At 43.3% G+C, this 20,678-nt stretch overlaps 1 protein-coding gene across 1 annotated transcript in view; it reads right to left on the bottom strand.

Annotated features, from left to right (window-relative positions):
- KIF6 (kinesin family member 6) overlaps window positions 1-20,678 on the bottom strand; it is a gene marked incomplete at its 5' end in the record, with an annotated part of 395,001 nt that overhangs the window by 27,366 nt on the left and 346,957 nt on the right. Inside the window, one exon of the mRNA XM_084259141.1 lies at window positions 4,912-4,962. Coding sequence (XP_084115267.1) covers window positions 4,912-4,962 — 51 coding nt within the window. The remainder of the gene's footprint in view (window positions 1-4,911; window positions 4,963-20,678) is intronic.

The following is a 20,678-nucleotide window of genomic DNA, read 5'->3' as shown; positions in this document are numbered from 1 at the left end:
ACCATTACAATTCTCTTCATTAAAAAAATAAATTTTATGAGCTGACATTGTATGTAGGCCAAACACTCAACAATCTTTGGGTAATGAGGTCTTTCTTGAGGATTTAAGTTTTGTTAACATTTGGTAATTCGGCATCCTTCCTAATCTACAGGATAGCCATTTTGTCACAGGACTTGGAATGAACAAAATAAACAATTATGAAATGTACATAGCCTGAAATAAAACAACAGTGTATTATCGTTTCTGAAACTGTGTGAGAGCACGTCCTACTCCACCAGTGCCTGTTGCTTGTTGATGAAGTTCCCAGAACTGCTCACATTCATGCTTCTCTTATAAGATCCTGGCTCCTGGCTTTGGTGGCCACATTAAGGGGTTCTCTTGGGTCAGTGCCTCCCCTACCCCACTTCTGTCTCCACTGGTTTCCCTTTCTACTGACTTTCCAAGGGATCAGGGTTCCTTGTACAGTAAGCCATGAGAGAACCCTCATCTGGATTTCAGCCAGGAAGGAGAGTGGAAGTCTTCAGAAGAGTGCCCCCACGTGGACAAAACTGGCCTCTCTACTGTGGTGTCAGGTAAATGTTTAATAACCAGCTTTCTGGCGGAAAGCCCCAATTTGCAACACTTGTCCACTTCTTGGGTGTCAAAACTCCCACCGTGACTGATTTGCAATTGCCAGTGTGATGCCACTGCAGGTGGAATTGGGAAGAGTAGCTTGCCACTAAATGGTAATGTCACGGCATACACTCTTGATGTAAATAATCTCCACAGCACACTTAATAGTAAAACCTAGTAAATTAATTAGGAAGTGACACATTGAGTATTATGTTAGCTTTGTTTTAAAATACAATTTATTTAATTGTAAAATTCTATAATTCAATTTTTTAAATGATGTGTTTTATTTATTCATGCATACAAGAACTAGGGTGTAGGTGAGAGGTGCTGGGGGATGAGATGATACACCAGAGACAGAGTGGGGAGCAGAACAGGTGAATCTACTGAAATACACTGCTGAGGGGAGCAGCAGGTGAGACAGGAGAGGTCTGCTGCGCCATGTGGGTCAGCTCCCTGGCCGGATATACAACTCATGCCGCAGTAGCTGGCAATAGCTTGGTAGTGCTGAGATTTTAACCCCTGTGCCTCCAGGGAGGCTCTATAACTTAATTTTTAAATATATATTTTAAAGATTTATTTATTTTCATACAAGAACCAGGGTACAAGCCAGATGCGCGGGAGGGTGTGAAGATTCACCAGAGACAGAGCGGGGAACAGAACAGGCAGAGTGATGAAATACACTGCTGAGGGGATAGCGGGCGAGACAGGAGAAGTCTGCTTCACCATATGGGATTCTCGCTGGCCGGCCGGCCAGGATCAAACCTGCACTGCAGAGACAGCTTCACAGTGCGGTGCTCAACCGCCTGTGCCACCAGGGAGGCCCTATAACTTATTTTTTAATAACAGTTGCATTTAACCATGGCTCTCCAAATTCCTAAGATGTTTACTGCCCTTTGGATGGGCCAAGCTAGCTCGAGTACCTGACTGGAAATCATTTCCTTCATCAGTCTACAATCTCTTCCACCTGGCACCTCTCATCTCACCACTGAATGAATCTTTGCTCTTTGGGGACACAGGATTGGCATTATACAAATATTCTTGGGCACACATCTAGTCTAAGTACACACAGAGGCATATCATTATGTAGAATACATGACAAAACCTCTCTTGCTCCAATTTGCCCATGACCTCTTCCCCTCAGGATAAACAAGCAATCCTACCTACACCTTCATGGAAACTTAGAAACATGAATGCAGAGGAAACAATGGCAAAGAGAATCCTTAAAGTGGAGGGTGAGGGGAAAGTGGAGAGACAGACCAAGGACATGGAGCAGAAAGTGGGAAGCTCAAGAATATGAGAGAAATAAAACTAAAGAAATAGAAGCAGATGCAGTTGCTGCTTTGTTCTGATGGACAATTTCAGAACATCAGCAAAACCATATACGGATTGAATTGCTTTTAGTCTTAGAGAAGCCATGGATCCCAGCCTTTGGCCCCAAACTGGCCTGAAGGGTGAGGATTAAGACAGAAACAGTTCTATGAACAATTAGTTATTGAGAAGTCTCTCTCTATGAGAAGGATTCCCTGCTGAAACGCGGTCACCTGAGACTCACAGGCCCTGGGGATTCCACATCTCCATCAGACAAGCTCCCAAGGAGTCTGGACAGCAACATGGCATTTTAATTTCAACATGGCAGCTGGGAGATGTTAACACTGCTCTAATTGGGATGGTATGCTTTTAAATTAAACAGGTATTTCAAATGCTCTTAATTAGCCTTCCAGCCAAAGTGCTTTCTGTTTGAAGTTTACTGATTACTTCAGGCAAAGCTGGGCCCTGCTGAACCTGACACCTGCTGTAATTGAGAAAAAGGCACCCAGAGAGATAAGGAAAGGAATGAGGGAGCAGCTTGTGGTTGAAGAGATGCAGGGGTTTTCCAAAGACCCAGGAGAATCAGGGACTGGGGTACAGAGAATGGAGTGCCTCTTGCTGTGAAACTCACGGAAGTGTCTTCCCAGACACTAGATAAAAGTGGCCTCTGGAGTGATTAAGTAGCATTTGCCACATCATTATTTCTGCTCAGCTAGCAGTGTGAATGCTGAAGAGGTCAGTGTTGCAGGGCCCAGAGATAGCCCTTAGGGATGGCCAGGAGGTCACCTTGTTGTAGCTTTAGCTTCCCAACAGAGGCCATGCACCCTGCTCAAGCCCTGCCTCACAAGGTAGAGTTCTGGGGTAGCCCTGGGTCCTTGCATGGAGAAAGCAATGGGCAGAGTCTGAGTTCTGACTCCTGTCCAAATCCTTGGCAACAGGAGGCAGGCCTGGGGTGTCTACTTGACCCTCCCATCCCGGGACCAACAGCAGGAAGCTCAGTTTCTTGTTCCCTTGTTCTATGTTTCTGATGTAATCAGTTATTTGATATGACCATCACTATTACTGAAACTCATTAGCCAACCTTCCTAATGAACTTATGAAGGCCAAATGGGTCATCTGCATGATGTTGGGGTTTCCTCCCTCCCCCCACAGGTTCTGGGTGCTGAATTTCTCCAATTGTAGATCATTTCAGGGGCCAGACATTCCAAGAGGAACCCTGTAGGGTAAATAATTGCCAGGCTTTTCTGCCCTCCCGCCATTAAGATTGATGATAGATCCCTGAGATCCTGAATGCATGCCTGATGGCGGGCACCTGGAGTGGGGTGTGGGCATACGTAGGTGGGTACATCTGGGCTGAGACTGGGCTTATAAGGAGGGCATCATGGGGACGCCAGCAGAAGCACCAGGAGAGAGCAAGACTAGCAGTGCTGGGAACAGCAGACGAGAAGGAGAGCAAGTGAGAGAGCAGCACCAGCAGAGAAGCAGAGGCCACGAGAGAACGCCGGGGAACCCAGAAAGAGTGAAGATTTGCCAGGGGCCTCCCAGCCCCTCCCCCCCAACCCCTCCCCCCCAGCACCCCTACCTGCCGTGTACCTGGTAAACTCAATAAAATCCTGAAAAAGCCACTGAGGGCTCCAGGACTCTCTCCTTTACCTGTCTGCATAGGATCATAGAGATCCTGCTCTGTCCCAACCTGCTGCTACAAACTCCTTGTTTGGTACACATGAATTCCTTTTATTTTATTTTTTTTTTGAGGTAGTATTATTTTATTTATTTTATTTTTAAATAATTAATTTTATTTTTATATTCCCCATACATTTGCAACCCCCCCATTCTGACCCCAATCCCTCCCCTCCCGCCCCCCACTCCCCAAAAAGTGTCTCTGGTTCATAGTTTTTTGTTGATTTTGATTTTCACTTTCTTATAGTTATTCATTTTCCTGGTCCCTTATTTAAGTTCTCTAGATTCCTGCTATGAGTGAGACCATCCGGTATTTTTCTTTTTCTTTCTGGCTTATTTCGCTGAGCATGATCCCTTCCAGCTCCATCCATGTTGCTGCAAATGGCATGTGTTTATCTTTTTTGAATGCTGAGTAATATTCCATGGTGTATATGTACCACATCTTCTTGATCCAGTCATCTATTTTTGGGCATTTGGGCTGTTCACATGAATTCCTTTTAGACAAAGACCTGTAGGTGCTTAGTCCCAGGCTAGCTGGAGAGGGGGTGAGCTGGTCCTGCCCGGGGGGCCAGCTTCACCAGCCTTTCTGGTAGCTGCACTCCCTTCCCAGGTAACTTCCTTGGGTCACATATCAAAAAGGGACATTTTCTGCAGATGTCCACTTTTAAATCCACTTCTTCCTCTTAAGCTTTCGTTTATTAATGCATTGACTACATTCGTTTATTAATGCATTGAGATACATCCCTCATTGTTGAAGGCAGAAAATAGCGTGAGGCTGAGAGTAAGTTTGCACTCAGAGAAATGGATTCACATCCTAGTTTCAACATTTACTAGTAACCTTGGCCAAGCCACTGAAGCACCTTTATCTGGTAAATGCTCCTGCCTCTTAGGGCTGTAGTGAGAATGAAAGGGGACAATGCATACAAAGTGGTGTAGAGAAGTGATTCAACAAAGGGAAGCTGTTTTCATCAAGGCTCCTAGGATCAGTCAGTAATGACTCTAGGAGAGTAGAACCTGAGGAGCTGGGACATAGTGGGGAAATTTAGACTGGGTGCAGAGTAGAAAAGATCAGGAGGATGAGGTAGCTAGAAGGGTGGGATGCCACTGACCACCAGGAGCAGCACAGATCTGGGGGAAACTGTCCCAGAGAGAAGGGGCATCTGAAGGAAGCTGCAGTGAGCCAGCCTCACCTTCCCTACCCTTCCTAGGGTTTGGGATGGATTATCTTTTAGCTGGGAGTGGGTTTCTGAAGCCAGATCAGCTGGTGTTACCTTCAATTTTCTTTCCCTGCAGGTTCCACATTGTACCTACCTAGAGCTACTTGCTGCATGTGCCGCTGTGTGATCTCTTCCTTCAGGCGACCTGTCAAAGACACAAAGCAAGACTGCTTGTCAGTTTCCAACTGGCCAGAGGAAGACTTGGCCTCAGAAGCATGTGGCAAGCTAAGAAAAATTTAAGTAAAGTAAGGGAAACAAGGCAAAAGTGCGTATAGCTTCTGAGATGGGCGCTTTCATGCCCTGGATTGTGTTGGAAGAAGAGGAGCTGGGCAGCTGGCACAGCAAAGCAAATGCATATTTCACCTTTGTATTGGATCATCTTTGAGTTCAGTTACCTTAGCCTATCACTCATAACCTTTGCTAGGACCCTAGTCTCTTAAATAGTTCTGTCTATTATTAATTAAAGGGGGGCAGGATTTTATCTTTAATAATGGATAGGGCCACCGACATCATCATCATCAAGGTAATGTTGGTTTTAAACACTGTATATGATTTGGGGGGGGGGTAAGGTCACATTTCCTCAGGTGTATGTCACTGCACTATACCCACAATCAAAGAAAGTTCTTTACCACAGACAATTGTAGGGTCACCTTCAATTCATCTCTTTCTTTTTATAAATTTAATTTAATTTTATCTATATTTTACATCATTCTTCCTTTTTGTACAATGCATGCTTTCTTCTCTCAGGTGTTGTCCCTGTAAAATTCCCACCACCAATTCACCCGTGAACCATCACCACAGTCTCTTGTGCTCTTCCCTCCCCTGTTTTGATCCCTCTCCCTCACCCTCCCCTGCAGAGTGTCTCTGATTAATAATTGCCTGTTAATTTTGTTTTTTAAATTTATTATAATTATTTTTTCCTGGTCCCTTATTTGGTTCCCTTACATTCCTCCTATAAGTGAAACCACCTGATATTTTTCTTCTTCCTTCTGGCTTATTTCACTGAGCATAATCCCTTCCAGCTCCATCCATTTTGCTGCAAATGGCATGAGTTTATATTTTTGATTGCTGAATGGTATTCCATTGTGTATATATATACCACATCTTCTTGATCTAGTCATCTATTTTTGGGTATTTGGGTTGTTTCCATATCTTCTTACCTATTGCAAATAGTGCTTCAATAAATATAGGGGTGCTGGTATCTTCTTGAGTTAATGTTATTGTGTCCTTTGGGTAGATTCCTAGGAGTGGAATTGCTGGATCATATGGAAGCTCCACTGTTAGTAGTTTGAGGAACCTCCAAACAGCTTTCCATAGTGGTTGGACCAGTTTGCATTCCCACCAGCAGTGTAGGAGAGTTCCTTTTTCTCCACATCCTCGCCAACATTTGTTGTTTCCTGCTTTTTTTTTTAAATATGTGTCATTATAGCTGATGTAAGGTGGTATCTCATTGTGGTTTTGATTTGCATTTCCCTGATTACAAGTGAAGTTGATCACTTTTTCACAAACCCATTGGCCATTTGCATTTCCTCTTTGGAGAAGTGTCTTTTTAGGTCTTCTGCCTATTTTTTGACTGGGTTATTTACTTTGTTTTTGTTGAGTCCCATCAGCTCTTTGTAGATATTTGTCATCAGTCCTTTATCAGTATTATTGTGTTCAAAATTTTTTTCCCAATCAGTAGGGTGTCTCTTTGTTTTGGTTAATGTCTCTTTTGCTGTACAGAAGCTTAATTTGATGTAGTCTCAGCTGTTCATCTGTTCCTTCACTTTCTTTGCTTTGGGGATGTGTCTTCAGACCAATGGAATTGAATAGAAAACCCAGAAATAAACCCACATATTTATGGACAACTAATCTTTGACAAGGGTGCAAAGAATATGCAATGGAACAAGGACAGTTTGTTCAACAAATGGTGCTGAGAAAACTGGACTGCTACATGCAAAGAAATGAAGCTAGACTACTACCTCACACCATGCAAAAAAACCAAAACTCAAAATGGATAAAAGACTTGGACATAAGACCTGAAACCATAAAATATATAGAAGAAAATAACAGGAAAATGCTACATGCCATACATATCAGTCACTTTTTTCTTTTAAGCTATCTGAAAACTCTATCAAATAATGAAGATTGTGGATTTAGTTGATAATAGCCTTAATATGAACACAACAGTTGATCATTTGGCATGAAACACATATTATTCTAGGTTGCATTAAAAAAGTATAGTATGTAGATCAAGGGAGGTGATATCTTCATGGTGCTCTGTAGTAGTCAGACCACTGTTGTTATTTGTTCTATGAGCTACTGTTCATAAGAAACACTAGTAAAATAGAAAGTATTGAGAAAATGGTGACCAGGATGGTGAAGGGTCTGAAATCATAGCATGTGAAATATTTGAGGTGACTTAAGATGTTTAGATGGAGAAGAAAAGATTTGGAGGAGAGAAGCTACTGAGATAACAGCTGTCTTAAAAAAAATCTGAATGCTCTCATATGGAGAAGAGAACAGATTTGTTTTGTCCTAATGCTGAGGGGGGGAATAAAGTTGAAAAAAGGCAGACTTGGGGCTCAATACAAGAAACAAACAGCTCACAATGAGAACCGTATCAACATGGATTCGGTCCCCGCAAAATGGAACATGTCTCATTGCAAAGCAGTGAGCCCCTCCCTGCAAGTGCTCTAGCAGAAGCCAGACAAACATCTGCTGGGCTTAGAGTAGAGAGAATTCCTGTCCAAAGTAGGAGTTGGGAAGAAATGCCCTCCAGCCTTCTTCTATCTCTAAAGTTCCACGATTTTGTGCTTAGAGATGGGTGAAACAGCAGCTCTGGGGTGTATGTCCAAGGGCTCAGCACAATTGTGAAAATGTCAGTGCTGTCTGTATTCTGTGTGTACATCCCCCGCTGGGGGATGCTGAGAAAGCCCAGGAATTGCATTGCTTCCTTGTCTAATATATTTCCTCATGTGGAGCACATACTATGGCACAAAGGCTACAGCTGAAGTGAGTATTCAAATGGTGAGTAGACAATGCAGCAGTCACAGGAGTCCTTGCCACCTACTGAAAGTTCTAGGGCCACTCCTAGGGTGTTATGATTGGGAGGGATGCAGAGGTCATTCAGTTTCACTTCCCAGCCAATTTAGGAATCCCTTCTACAGAATGAAACCATTGTTTCGCCTCTGACTTGTATGTATCCAGGATGTTCCACTGATTAAATTGTATATAAGAAATGATTGAGGGCCTCCCCGGTGGCGCAGCGGTTGAGCGCTGCGTTGCGAAGCTGCCCGCAGCCTCTGCAGCGCCGGTTCGATCCACTGCTGCTCCCCGGCCACCGGAGGAGGGTCCCACATGGCGTGCAGACCTCTCCTGCTGCCCGCTGCTCCCCTCAGCATTGTACTTCATCACTCTGTCTGTTCTCTCCGCTCTGGCTCTGGTAAATTCTCTCACCCTCCCACGCCTCTGACTGTACCCAGTGCTTGTATAAACAAATAAAAATAAATAAATAAATAAAAAAAAAGAAATGATTGATATGGCATTGACACCTGCTTCCCATCACTTTTAGATTTGAACCTGGTCTGGTCTCTGGCACAGCAGAATAAGAATTCTCACTCATTGGTAGTGAGAGTCCTTCACCAAGCTGAGGTTCCTATGATTTTTCCACTTAGACTTGTCTTCTCTGAGTTAAACATCATCAGTTCCTTCAGCTTCTTCTCACTGGTTGTTTCCAGGCATGTCATCGCCTTTCATGTGCCCCACTGGAAAGGACTGTGCATATAGAGGAATCAAGGATTGGGCATCAGCAACCATAGCACCCTAGTTCCATGTGGGGGAAGGTGGGGACTTAGGAAGTGTGTTGAGAGGGAGTTGGGGAGGTGGGAACCTGGCCCAGAGATAAGCATTGGATGAGCATGCAGTCAACGGAATATGACATGAAACCTGGGTGAGCCACAGCCACCGCAAGATCTGATCCTCACCCTATATGAGCAGAGTAAAGAAGCTAGGGGCATAGGGGTGGTGCTGGGCCAAGACTCTGGACTGTATTGAGCATTGCTGACTTGAATGTTGAGGAACCAAAGCACAAACATCCTTCAAAATACAAGGAGACATTGCCAAGGCAAATGCAGTACCCCATTTAGAAACAAATCTTGATTTAGAATTGGTCATTAAAGGCTCTCTCATGCCCAGAGTGTAGAGAACCAATACTGCCTTGGTCCTTGGCCTGCCTCCTGGCTACCACCATCCCTGGGTACCATTGTCCTAATAAGACTGGAGGGGATGATGTTTTGCTCCTTCAGAACATACACCCTCGGCTATATTCCTCTCTGGAAAAATACCTCCCTGACAGCCTGCCTCCTTAACAGTGACCATGGACCTCCCTGTCTCCCAAAATCTGCGCCTCTGAACCTCATGCCTTACCCCTCATAAGTGCTCAGTCTAGTATCCTGAATACTAGTATGAATCCTTCTGCTCCCACCAATGATGGAATAACCAGCCCTCTTTCCCAAGCCCTGGGAAAGAATTTTGGGAATGACAGGGTTAAGGATTCTCCATAGCCCACACCCCATCCTTGTTGCCTGCACCTCACCACCCCAGCCTGGGAAGAACTGTTTATGTATATAAAGAGGGGGTTTTGCTCCCAGGATTGAGAGTTCTATAAACTCCACAAATATAACTACCTCCTCCAGAACAAAAAGACAAAGACATCCCCAGGGGACAAGAAGTGGGTCTTTATAATGCTGCATATTGTTAAAGGTACATTTAAAGTGCACTTACTGATGCTCCATTGTGGAGAATTGGCTAACGTCTCCCACCACATGGCAAATTTTATTTTTGAGCTCTTCCCCAACAAGCTTCCAAAAATAGCCTTATGGCTGATACCTAATTGCATTTCCAACAGAGCCATTTTTCATGTGAAGATAAGAGTCTCTGTAATTGGCTGGATCTTGCAACTCTACAGGTTTTGGCAAAAGAAGAAGTTGAGGGGGACTGCAGAATTCACTCAGCATGCAGCTTGCTGTCATTAGCACAGTGATAAATTTGCTGGTTTTGGCCTGGTTTCTTGGACACATCCCTGTCCTGAGGTATGGAAGGGAGATGAAACGGAAACAGAGAACTCCCGGCCAGAGGCAGGAGACTGTCTGGGAGGGGGGTAGGGGAAGGGAGGAAAGCTGGGCTTGAGGTGAACGGTGGCAATTAGTAATTTTGCCTTCAGTAATTTACAACAGTACATGAGAGAACATGTGAGTACATCTCTTCCTATCTGATTTATTAATTGACAGAGTGGGGGTGACAGCAGGGGCAGAAAGGGAGCTCCAGAGGAGATGGGGGACCTTGAAAACAACCATGTACAGGGTGTTTGGAGGAGCGCGCTGTGCAGTATATGATTTCTCTGTACCGAGCAGTTCATGGGAAAAGCATCATCATCATGCAGAAGCAAAACTCATTTTTTACATTGATATTCAGTCTTCTGGATAAAACAATTTTCCTTAAGCTCACACTTTATTTGCCTGCATGTTAGCTTGAAATGGTTTGCTCAGTGAGAGCTACTTAACTGGTCCACAGCACAGTTACTTAGAATCCCCCTGAATGGCTATTGCATGCTACTTGAGCAATTTCTGGGACGTGATGACTTAGTGAGGATGTTGATGTCATTATCAAGCAATGCATACTTACTCTTTGCCCACTATATGTTCAGTGCCAAGTTCTAAATGCTGTGGCTATACAAACTAGCACAAGAATATCTTTTTTTTTTTTTTTGTAGGACCCTTGCCGGCGGCGGGGGAATGAACCGGTGCTGCAGAGGCTGAAGGGCAGCCTCGCAGCCCAGAGCTCAACCGCTGTGCCACCAGGGGAGGCCCAAGACTATCTTAGAGAAAGCTTACATGATGCAGGAGATGACAAGCAGGTGGCTCTGGTGTTCTTCCTTTTAAAAAGTTGGGCCTTGCTTTACCTAACTCCTCCATCATGGATGCCTTGATTTTCTGCTGAGCCTGAGTTTGCCTCTTGAACAAAGCACATTGGGCAGCTATAACCACTCACGTGGACTTGAGATGAAGCAAACCTCTTTGCCATTTTAGTTAGTAGAGAGTAATTATAAATTTGAAAGGAGAGTGAAGTGAAAATTGCAACTCTGCTGCTTCCTACTTGGGTGACTTACCATCTCTTGGCCTTAATTTTATCACTTGAAAAATGGCAATAATAATATAACTGCAGGAATGTCTTCTTTACTCTATCTCAAGATTCTTTGGAGAATCAAGGAATAATGCATAGGCATGTGTACCACATTTTAAGCACGAAGTCATGTTCAGGCATATTGAAAAGATACTCTGTTTGTAAGATGCAGGCCGGGTGGCTAAATTCAAAGCTAGAGATAAGCTTGGAGGAGAGAATGGTAGGTTAGTGGCATCAGGAAAGATATCATTACTGAAGGTGAGACAAGTGGATTTTGACAAGAGGAGAGGAGTTAAAGTAGGTTGGGAAAGTCGTTCAGTCAAAGTGAACTGCTGAGGCCATAGGGTGGAGAAGTACACTCATTTGCAACAGAGTTTGGAAGGGAGAGCTTGATTGGAACACTAGGCTGGAGGAAGACGAAGTCTTAAAGATACCAGTGTCTAGAGGCAGGTGAAAATCTATCCTGCTCAACTACACTACCACGTTATCCCAGTAAAATACAAAAATAAGCATCAATAGAAGAAAGGAATTTGGGGGAGAGTAGAGAGAATACACTTCCTGCCTAAGGGGTCTATAGTTGAACTCGGAGTCTTGATTTCAGTTGTGATATGGGAAGCTATTTCTTTGTACAGTCATCCCTCAGTTTCCAAGGGAGATTGGTTCCAGGAACCCCACAGACACTGAAATTTGTGTTCTGATATAAAATGTCATTTGCATATAATCCTTATACTTCTTCCCTACACATTAAATCATCTCTTGATTACTTATAATAAATAATACAACATAAATGCTATGTAAATAGTTGAACTGTATTGTTTAGGGAATAATGATAGAAACATAAATGTTTGTACATTATCAGTAGAGATGTAACCATCAGAGGCTGAACTACGTATTTCCCAACTTTGGGTGACTGAACTCGTGCATGCAGAACCTGTGGACATGAAGGGCCACTGTGCTAACAGAGAGGGTTATGATTACCCAAAGTTTAGATTTCTTAAAGCTGTTTATAAACTTGTCGATAAAACAATGGGTCTAGCATAAATTAAGTGTATAATTCTTAGAAGAATTTCCAACAAACAAGAATCAATAACTTCTTTGAAGCCTTAAAATCAGGCATATTCATCTCCTCCTTGCTAATATATATCTGATCAAGCTGTATCTACCCTTATTTGTATAATTTGTATGTGTGCAAAACATTTAAACTTGCTTGAAAAATCCATTGAGGTGAGATACAGATCCAATGCAATTCTAATTCTAATGATTTTTTTCAAGGAAATAGAATAAAAAATACTAAAAATTACATGAAACCATAAAAGAACCTGAATAATTAAAGCAATTTTGAGAAAAATGAAGAAAAAGAGGCACCAAGTTACCCAACTTTAAATTATATTGTAAAGCAGCAATAATTAAACAATGTGCTGTTGGAATAAAAACAGACATACAGATCAATGGAACAGAATTGAGAACCCAGAAATAAATCCACACATATATGCACATCTAATTGATGGCAAAGGAGCAAAGGCCAAACAATCAAGAAAGGAAAATCTCTTCAACAAATGCTGTTGGGAAACTTGGACAGCCACATATGAATCACTCTCTAACTCTCCACACAAAAATAAATTCCAAAGAGATGTAAGACTTAGATGTAAGACCTGAAACCATAAACTACATAGAAGAAAACATAGGTGATATGTTCTCTGATATCAGTGACAGTGATGGCTTTGGGGACTTGCTCTCAACAACAAAAGAAATAACAAGAGAAATAACAGCAAACACAGGACTATACCAAATTAACAAGCTTTTGCATGCAAGAAAATAGCACCAGACTTAAAATAATACTCTACTGAATAGGAGATGATATTTGCACATACACATCTGATAAGGAGTTGCTAACCAAGATATACAAAGAACTCATCCAATTTAACAACAAAAACACCTCAAATAAGCTAATTAAAAATAATGGAAGATGATCTGAAGAGACACTTTTCCAAAGAGGATACAGAGATGGCCAACAGACATGAAAAAATGTTCATCATCATTTTTTACTAGGGAAATGCAAATCAAAACCACAATGAGATATTTCATACCCGTGAGAATGGCTTACATCAACAAGGCTGCTGACAACAAGCATTTGCGAGGATGGAGAGAAAGAGAAACCCTTACACATTGTTGGTGGGAATGCAAACTGACGTAACTGTTTTGGAAAGTGGTACAGAACTTGCTTGAAAACTGAGCATAGAACTATCATATGATCCAGCAACCCAACTTCTGGGTATCTATCTTAAGAAATTCCAAGAGTTACATGCACTGTAATGTCTACTGCAGCATTACTTACAATAGCTAAGATATGGAAGCCGCCTAAGTACCCACTGATTGACAGATGATAGGAAAAAGAAGTTGTTATATATGTACACACACAGAATGGAATATTATTCAGCTATAAGGAAAGATGAAATTTTGCCATTTGCAACAAGATGGAAGCAACTTGAAATTAGTCAGAAAGATAAAGGCAAATTTTGGGTGCTATCCCCTACATAGACACATATAGGAAACTAAGTGATGAGCAGACAAAACAAAATCAGCTGAGGACACTGAAAACTGATATGAGATTAGAAGAGGTGAAGAAGAAGCAGGAGCAAGGGCGAAAGGGTATTGTGGACAGTAATGGGTGTTTTTTAAAAAATTATTATTGTTCTTTTGTTTGTCAGTATTTTTTGTTTAAGAAAAGGAAAAAAAAATCTACTAAGGCAGATATAGCTCATTCCCAACACAGCAGTAATGGATGCAATTTGAAAAGAATATGAAGAAGCCTCTGCTGGATTAGAAATACAAGACCTGTTTCTGAAGACATGTAAACTGGAGAGTGGCGTGGAGCTTAATCATTCATCTGACAGGCCTCTGGGTCCAGAAGCAGGAAGGTGACTAAAAATGCAATACACAAAGAGGGGACAAGAGCCAGGCTCTTAGTTTGGAGCTGCAGGTTGGGAGTGAGACTCCCCCATGCAACCTGTGAGTGAAAGGGGACTGGGAAACAAAATGTGCAGCTGTCTGTGGTTGCTTGGGGCTCTGGTTCCGAGTCTACAGCAAGCCAAAGAGAAAATAGGTAAAAATGCAGTCTCTCCACTTCCCAAGTTCAGAGCCCATTAACTCTGGCCAGATCAGCCACATCCAACACTGCTGTGGGGCAGTCCCACAAATTGTCCTTATTAGCTTCCAGGCTTGGGGCATGGGGGGTCTGTCAGGCAGTAAGCAGAAAGGGACAGAGAGAAAGAGAAAGACATAAAATGTGTTTAATTAAAAATGGGTCGACTGGGCCTCCCTGGTGGTGCAGGGGTTAAGTCTCAGCATTATCAAGCTATCTGTAGCCACTGCAGCACGAGTTTCATCCCTGGCTAGGGAGGTAAACCACATGGTACAGCAGATCTCTCTTGTCTCCCCCACTGCTCCCCTCAGCAGTGTATTTCAATAGATGTGCTTATTCTGCTCCCCACTCTGTCTCTGGTGAATCCTCTCACCCCCTACACCTCTGGTCTATACTCCAGCTCTTCTATGCATAAACAAATAAAAATAAATCTTTTAAAAAAGTGGGTCTACCTACTGAAGTGCTAACATATAAGAATAATTCTAATGTTGAACAAAGATGGCAAATCAATAGCTGAAACATGGATTTGTTTCAGATGAAAGTAATTTTCTGGACAGGCAGATAGACATTCATTGATGCAGAAGCATAGAGGTTCAGTTAGTCCTACTCTTTAGTTTATAGTACACCATTCTGGTCAATTTGGGCAAAACCTGTACATGTTTGTGTGTGTGTGTGTGTGTGTGTGTGTGTGTGAGATGACTTTATCCCCATCCCTCATGTCTTATCCTTATTCCCATTCCCCTCTTTCTCCAAAACAGTCATTCCAACTGGCTTGATGCATACCCTTTAATTGTATGATCTCTTACAAATTGTGTTACAGTTTTCTGTGCAAATTTTAAGCAATTAAGTAATATTATGCTCCAGATATCACTCTTACTTATTTATCAAAACTGGATTTGATCCTCATCCATTTTGTTCTACATGCATCTAGTTCTCAGTTTATAACCACTACACACATTCCCTACTGTGTCCCTCAACATTTTCCACTCCTGAAGAGTTGAGCAACTAGACTGCCTCTGGCTCCCACTAGCAAACAGTGCTGGGGTGGCCAGCCTTGAACATGCAATTCCTGATCTGGGAGGAAATTGCTCTGCTGGGTCTCAGCAGATCTGCGTACTTAATGTGAGGCACTGCTCTCCAAGATGGCCATGCCAGTCTGTATTCCCATGGCAGACCTTAGGGGAATAAGCCTGAGACTGGACTTATTTTAAAGGTGGCTTAGTGAATTAGAAGACAGTATAGGAAATCACCCCCAAACAGCACAAAAAGCAGAAGAGATGAAAATGGCAAAGAGCAGGTAAAAGTCACAGAGAAGAGATTGAGGGCCTTCATCATTCGCCTGATAGGAGTTTTAGTAGAAGGGAATGGAGGTAATGGTGAAGAAACAATATTTGATGAGATGGCAGTTGAGATTATCCAGAACTGAAGAGAGACATAAGCCCTTGGGTTGAAAGTATGCCCTGAGTATTGAGCAGAATAAGTACAAATAAATCCACCCTTAGACACATCACTGTAAAACTGCAGAACTTCAGGGAAAAAGAGCCACTATTACCAGCTTCCAGGGGACCCACAAAGGAACAACTTAGACAGGAGCCCACATCTCTTGACAACAATAGGTGCCAGGGGACAGTAGAGGGAAATAACTGTCAACATGAATTTTATACATGGTCAAATTATCCTTTATTGGTAAGAGTGCAATAAGGCATTTTCTGTTATAAGAGACTAAGACCATTTCAGACCCCTCACCCTTCACCTCTTCCCACCAGAAAAGAACTCAACTGAGGCAGCCACACAGGGGTGAGCAGGCAGTGATCTGGCTGTACCAGGCTCCCTAGTGTGCACACCAGCTGAGCCACTTTGCACGGTTGTGCAAGTTACTGTGTGCTCGGCTTCTCAACTGCAAAACAGGGATGAAAATGGTGTCTGTGGTGAGGTGCAAATTAGGTCACACATGTAAAGACTTTAGAAGTGTGCCTGGCCTATAAATAACAATTATTGAAGTGTTTTAAGAAAGTATTATGATGAGCAGCAAGGAAAAAACCAAGAAATACATAGGATAAAAGGAACAATGGTGATTATTAAAGAGAATAAAGTATTTAAGTAAAAATATTTAACTATTTGCCTATAAAATCTCACTGTCTCGCTTCCTCTATCCCGCTCCCTCTGTAAGCCAAAATGTGAAGCAATAATAACAAAATAAGAAGATGGAGATAAGATGAGGGGATGTTCAATGCTAGTGATTGGGAGGAGGGTATATTTGGAATAACTAGACATTACAGTAGTTTCTTTTTAACTCTAGAAGAATAAAGCTACATAATATAATGGTCAAATCAATAGTGAATCAGGAAAAGGTGTGTAGGGGGAGATGCCAAAAGTTTAATAATTCAACAGAACAGGAAAGGCGGAAAAAAGAAGACAATGGTGAAAAGTGATCCTGTGTTTGGTCAAACAAACAAGGGAAAGAGCCTTACATACACGTGTGTGCATACCCTTTGCACACATACATGAGCAAGGAGGGAACTGAGCAAGGAGGGAACTGAATAGATATCTACAAAGCTGTAGGGAAGGGTCACCAGAGGGTGGAAGTGGGGTGGAGGAGGAATTGGGTGGGAGCAATTGAAGCCAAGCAAGATTAAAAAAAAAATCATATGTTCATAAATGTGTGGTTTATGGCTTATGTAAAAGTATATTGGCGTGTATTTATAAATGGTAATGACAATCTAAAAGGCCAGTAGAACATGCTTCCTTGAAAGGGAGATGTGACCTTACAGTGATGCTGATAATTGTGCTCTGGGCCTGCCACTTGTGTCATCTGTTGTGCGTGCTGATGGACAGCTTCACAGCCCACCTCTCAGTGGCAGGGCTGGGGTGACAGGAAGGCTTCAGTTCATTTCCCAGAGTTCTTTTATTTGGCCAGGAGCCTGAATAAGAAGGGGTGATGTGAGGATGGAGAGACAGAGGAGGTGCAGAACCGCAGCGGCCACAAGGGATTCCCATGGGCCTGGGCTGGAGGGAGGCCTCTGAGAAGCCCTAGTCCTTCCTGGGAGCACCCAAAAGAGAAAAGATAGGGGTGGAGCAGAGTGGGAGACAAGGAATGGTTTAAAATGCTGGGCAAATATTTTGTTTTGTTCTTCTCATTCCAAAATATCATTTCAGCTCTCCGGAATTCAAGATTCTTCAGCCACTTAGTATGCCAAACATTGTATTTGATGACATTATTAAGTCAGAAAAAGAGAGGGGGGTGGAGGGAAAGCAGCTAATTCTTAAAAATATTAATAATTTCAAGATAAAAACATTGTGCCTTGTTTGATGATCCCTTGTGGGGGTTTTCTCAAGAGCGCACCATCTCCGTGGCCCCATCTTGTAGAGGATGAACCCCTTAATTGATGAGCCTTTCAGCTTGGGATGAAAACACCAGACAGCAGTCTGGGCTTCAAGACAGCTCCTTTCTTATCACCAGGACAGAACACGATGATCACATTTTGGGGAATGCTCTCATTTATAAAAAATGACGAAATTATACCATGTCTGGGAGACTTGATTTCGTTTCCTATAGGATATTCATTCTGGCTACCCCAAGTCATCATAATCATCACACCAGATTAGCACATCCTGTCTGAAGCTCAAGCATTTGGCTATTGTATACACTTAATTAAGCTAAGGAGCTTATTGCTATCACTCTTCCGGTATGTGATAATGGTTCATAAACATATTCAAAAAATTAAATAAATCAGCACATTTGTTAGACGCTCCAACAAATATGCAAGTAGGTAAGCATAAGGGAAAATTTCAGCTCAGCGATCAGCACGAACTGTTAAATACTAAATATCTTAGGGAGCCGAGGGCTCATGATTTTGTTGGCATCCGTTCAAAAGATGTTACTTTAGATGCTTGGATGTTCTTATCTCAGCAAGGGAGGGATATAACCAGCTTCCAAGACCTACCCTGGAGGAGTAACTGGAGATCACAATCCTTCTTTCTATTAGAAGAGGGACTCTGGTTGCCAGGGATGCTATTGTGGCCAAGGGGAGGACCTGGGCAGTGTGGCCTCTGACTTCCATCCCTGCAGCCCCAGAGGTAGCGTAGGGGCCACTCTCAGGTTGCCTGAGTGCATTTAAGTGGGTGGAGCAGGTATATTCCACCTATTTCCCACCCTCTTCCCCCCATCCTCTAATCCTCCCAACAGAGACACACACACACACACACACACACATACACACACACATACACACACACACAGAGGAGACTACAGTGTATTGGTTCTTCATTTACTGTGGCAGGGTTCACCTAAGGGTCATTAAAATAAACCCCAAGTATTAAGATGTTAGACTTGGCAATGTATATAGTTTTAAAATGGATTAAAATGTGAAAGCAGTGAGTTTTATACTGCTTTTTGATAGAAAATAATCAACTCTTACTCCAAGATAGAACTTGGTTCTATTCACTTAACTTAAATGGGCTAGTGCTTAAAAAAAAAAAAAAAGGCAAAGGGAGAAACATGTGCCAGGTAAGGCTCACGGCTGGTCAAACTGCCAGCTGGCCTGTGCAATAACTGCCTTCTACAGAGTGGTGCTTCTTGATGTGGGAAATGTTCTTCATCTGAAGAGACTGGAGATGAGGGGAAACATGTCAATGAATTTGTAAATAAAAGACATAACTAAGTGGAAACGTTGGAGTGGCTCTATACCCGCAGGCCCATGTAGGCTTTGCCCAGGCTGGGACCAAGCCACACTGCCTAAGCCCCAGGGGCGTGGGGACAGGCAACAACAGCAGTCAGAACCAAACTCAGCCTCAAGTCCAGACAGGATGCCAGCGCAGAGTAGAGCGTGACCTGAACTCTGCCCCTGCTGTCTGAGTGGACTCAGGGAGCAAGTGGACTGCTGGGGTGGGGGCAGAGCAGAGCAGCTATTTGGGGGAATCCCATATGAAAGGAAGGCCATGTGGCTTTCAGCTTTACATTGGAGCTGCTCCAGGCAGCACTGCCCCACCAGCTGGGGGGCATACCGCTGCCCCCAGTGGGGTCTGGTAGCACCCCTACTGTAGCAGGTCTCTGCCCACCCTGCCAGCCCCTGCAGCAGCAGGACTTCATAAGACTTTTCACTCAGCCAAGGCCCCGGCTTCAGACACTGCCTGCTACATGCAGCTTCACTTCACTATTGCTTGGTAACTGGACACCCTCCCTCTACCCTGTCAAAATAAATCACTTTCTCTTTTGCGGCACCAAAGCTCTTTTTGCTTATAATTGTCACAACAAGTGCATGAACCCAGAAGCATTGAGTGTGGTTCTGGCCCCATGGGAGTTTTTATACCCTTTGCCTGGTAACAGAAATGGTTTCAGCTTTCAGCTTTTTTGTGCACATAGATATGCTGCTTCTTGGGGGTGTCACAGGCCGGGCTCTCCATCTGATCCATGGAGGTTCCCATACTCTCTGTACGTACCAACTATGGGACTGGGGGTGGAGGGAGGACATATTTGCACAACTGGGGAGAATCATCAGGGGTCAGAGGGCCTGAGGCCAAGGGAAGAAGCCAGTTGGGACACTGGGAAATAAGTGGATGTGGGAAGTCAGACTAGGGTGGCTGGCCTTCCAAGACCCCTGGGCAGCAGTGAAGGCTCCCTTACTAAGAGGGGTAATGGAAAAGGATGGGAGAAATAGCAGAAGGCATCCTGGGCCTGGAAGAATGGAAAAGAACTTGGGTGTTAGAAGCAGCAAGGTTGGCACAGTTGCTTAGGACCTGTAATCTCGGGCAACCTAATCCCTTAGAGCTTCAGTTTCTCCATTTTAAGATGGTGATAATACCAACATGGTAAGGTTGCTGTGAGAATTAGATAAAATGTACATAAAGCTCCCAGCATGGTGTCTGGTACACCACAAGTGCATAGTAAGTGGGGGTAGTTACAAAACTAGGAAACATTTTGGAGTCTTTTGAATCTGGGTACTCAAAAAGTCAGGACCCTAACCCCAGAAAGACTCTCCAGGAATGTCCAGCTATGTTCAGGCGCATCCACCTCCAGGAAGGAGCTGAAACTGAGCTGGCGGCCACAGGGTACCCAGGTTGAAGCTTGAGCTATCATGTTTAACACACTTTCCACCAATCCGAAGTGCACGGACTGAGAACCTATTTGCATAAAGTGGATCTGATTGCCAACTATCCCACAAGTGTATACACACTTGTATACACATGTATACAAGTATACAAGTGTACATGTGTATACAAGTGTGGGCAGGAGAGCACACGACTCGAGGGCTTCTTGGTCTGTGTTCCCAGATAAATGCTTTCATTTTGCTTCTACCAGGTCTTGTCCATTCTGTGAGGATGTTACTAATGGTGGCTATAGCAGTAAGAGGAATTAACATGGGTTGGGGCGCTTGAAAAACAAATAATACTATATGGAGGGCAGAAGAAAGCAAACCAACTGCAGTTATTTGTAAGGCTTGATTCTGTTCCAATATGCTATGACATCTGCATTTTCCCCTGTTCTCTTTCCCGAAAGCACCTTTTATGCCTAAATTAACAAGTTACCTGGGTCCAGTGCACTGAACTGAAGGGGTCTC

This window comes from Talpa europaea (assembly GCF_964194135.1).
Source record: "Talpa europaea genome assembly, chromosome: 2".
Lineage (NCBI taxonomy): Eukaryota > Metazoa > Chordata > Mammalia > Eulipotyphla > Talpidae > Talpa > Talpa europaea.
Note: the sequence above shows the minus strand (reverse complement) of the source record. Positions and strands in the feature narration are given on the sequence as shown.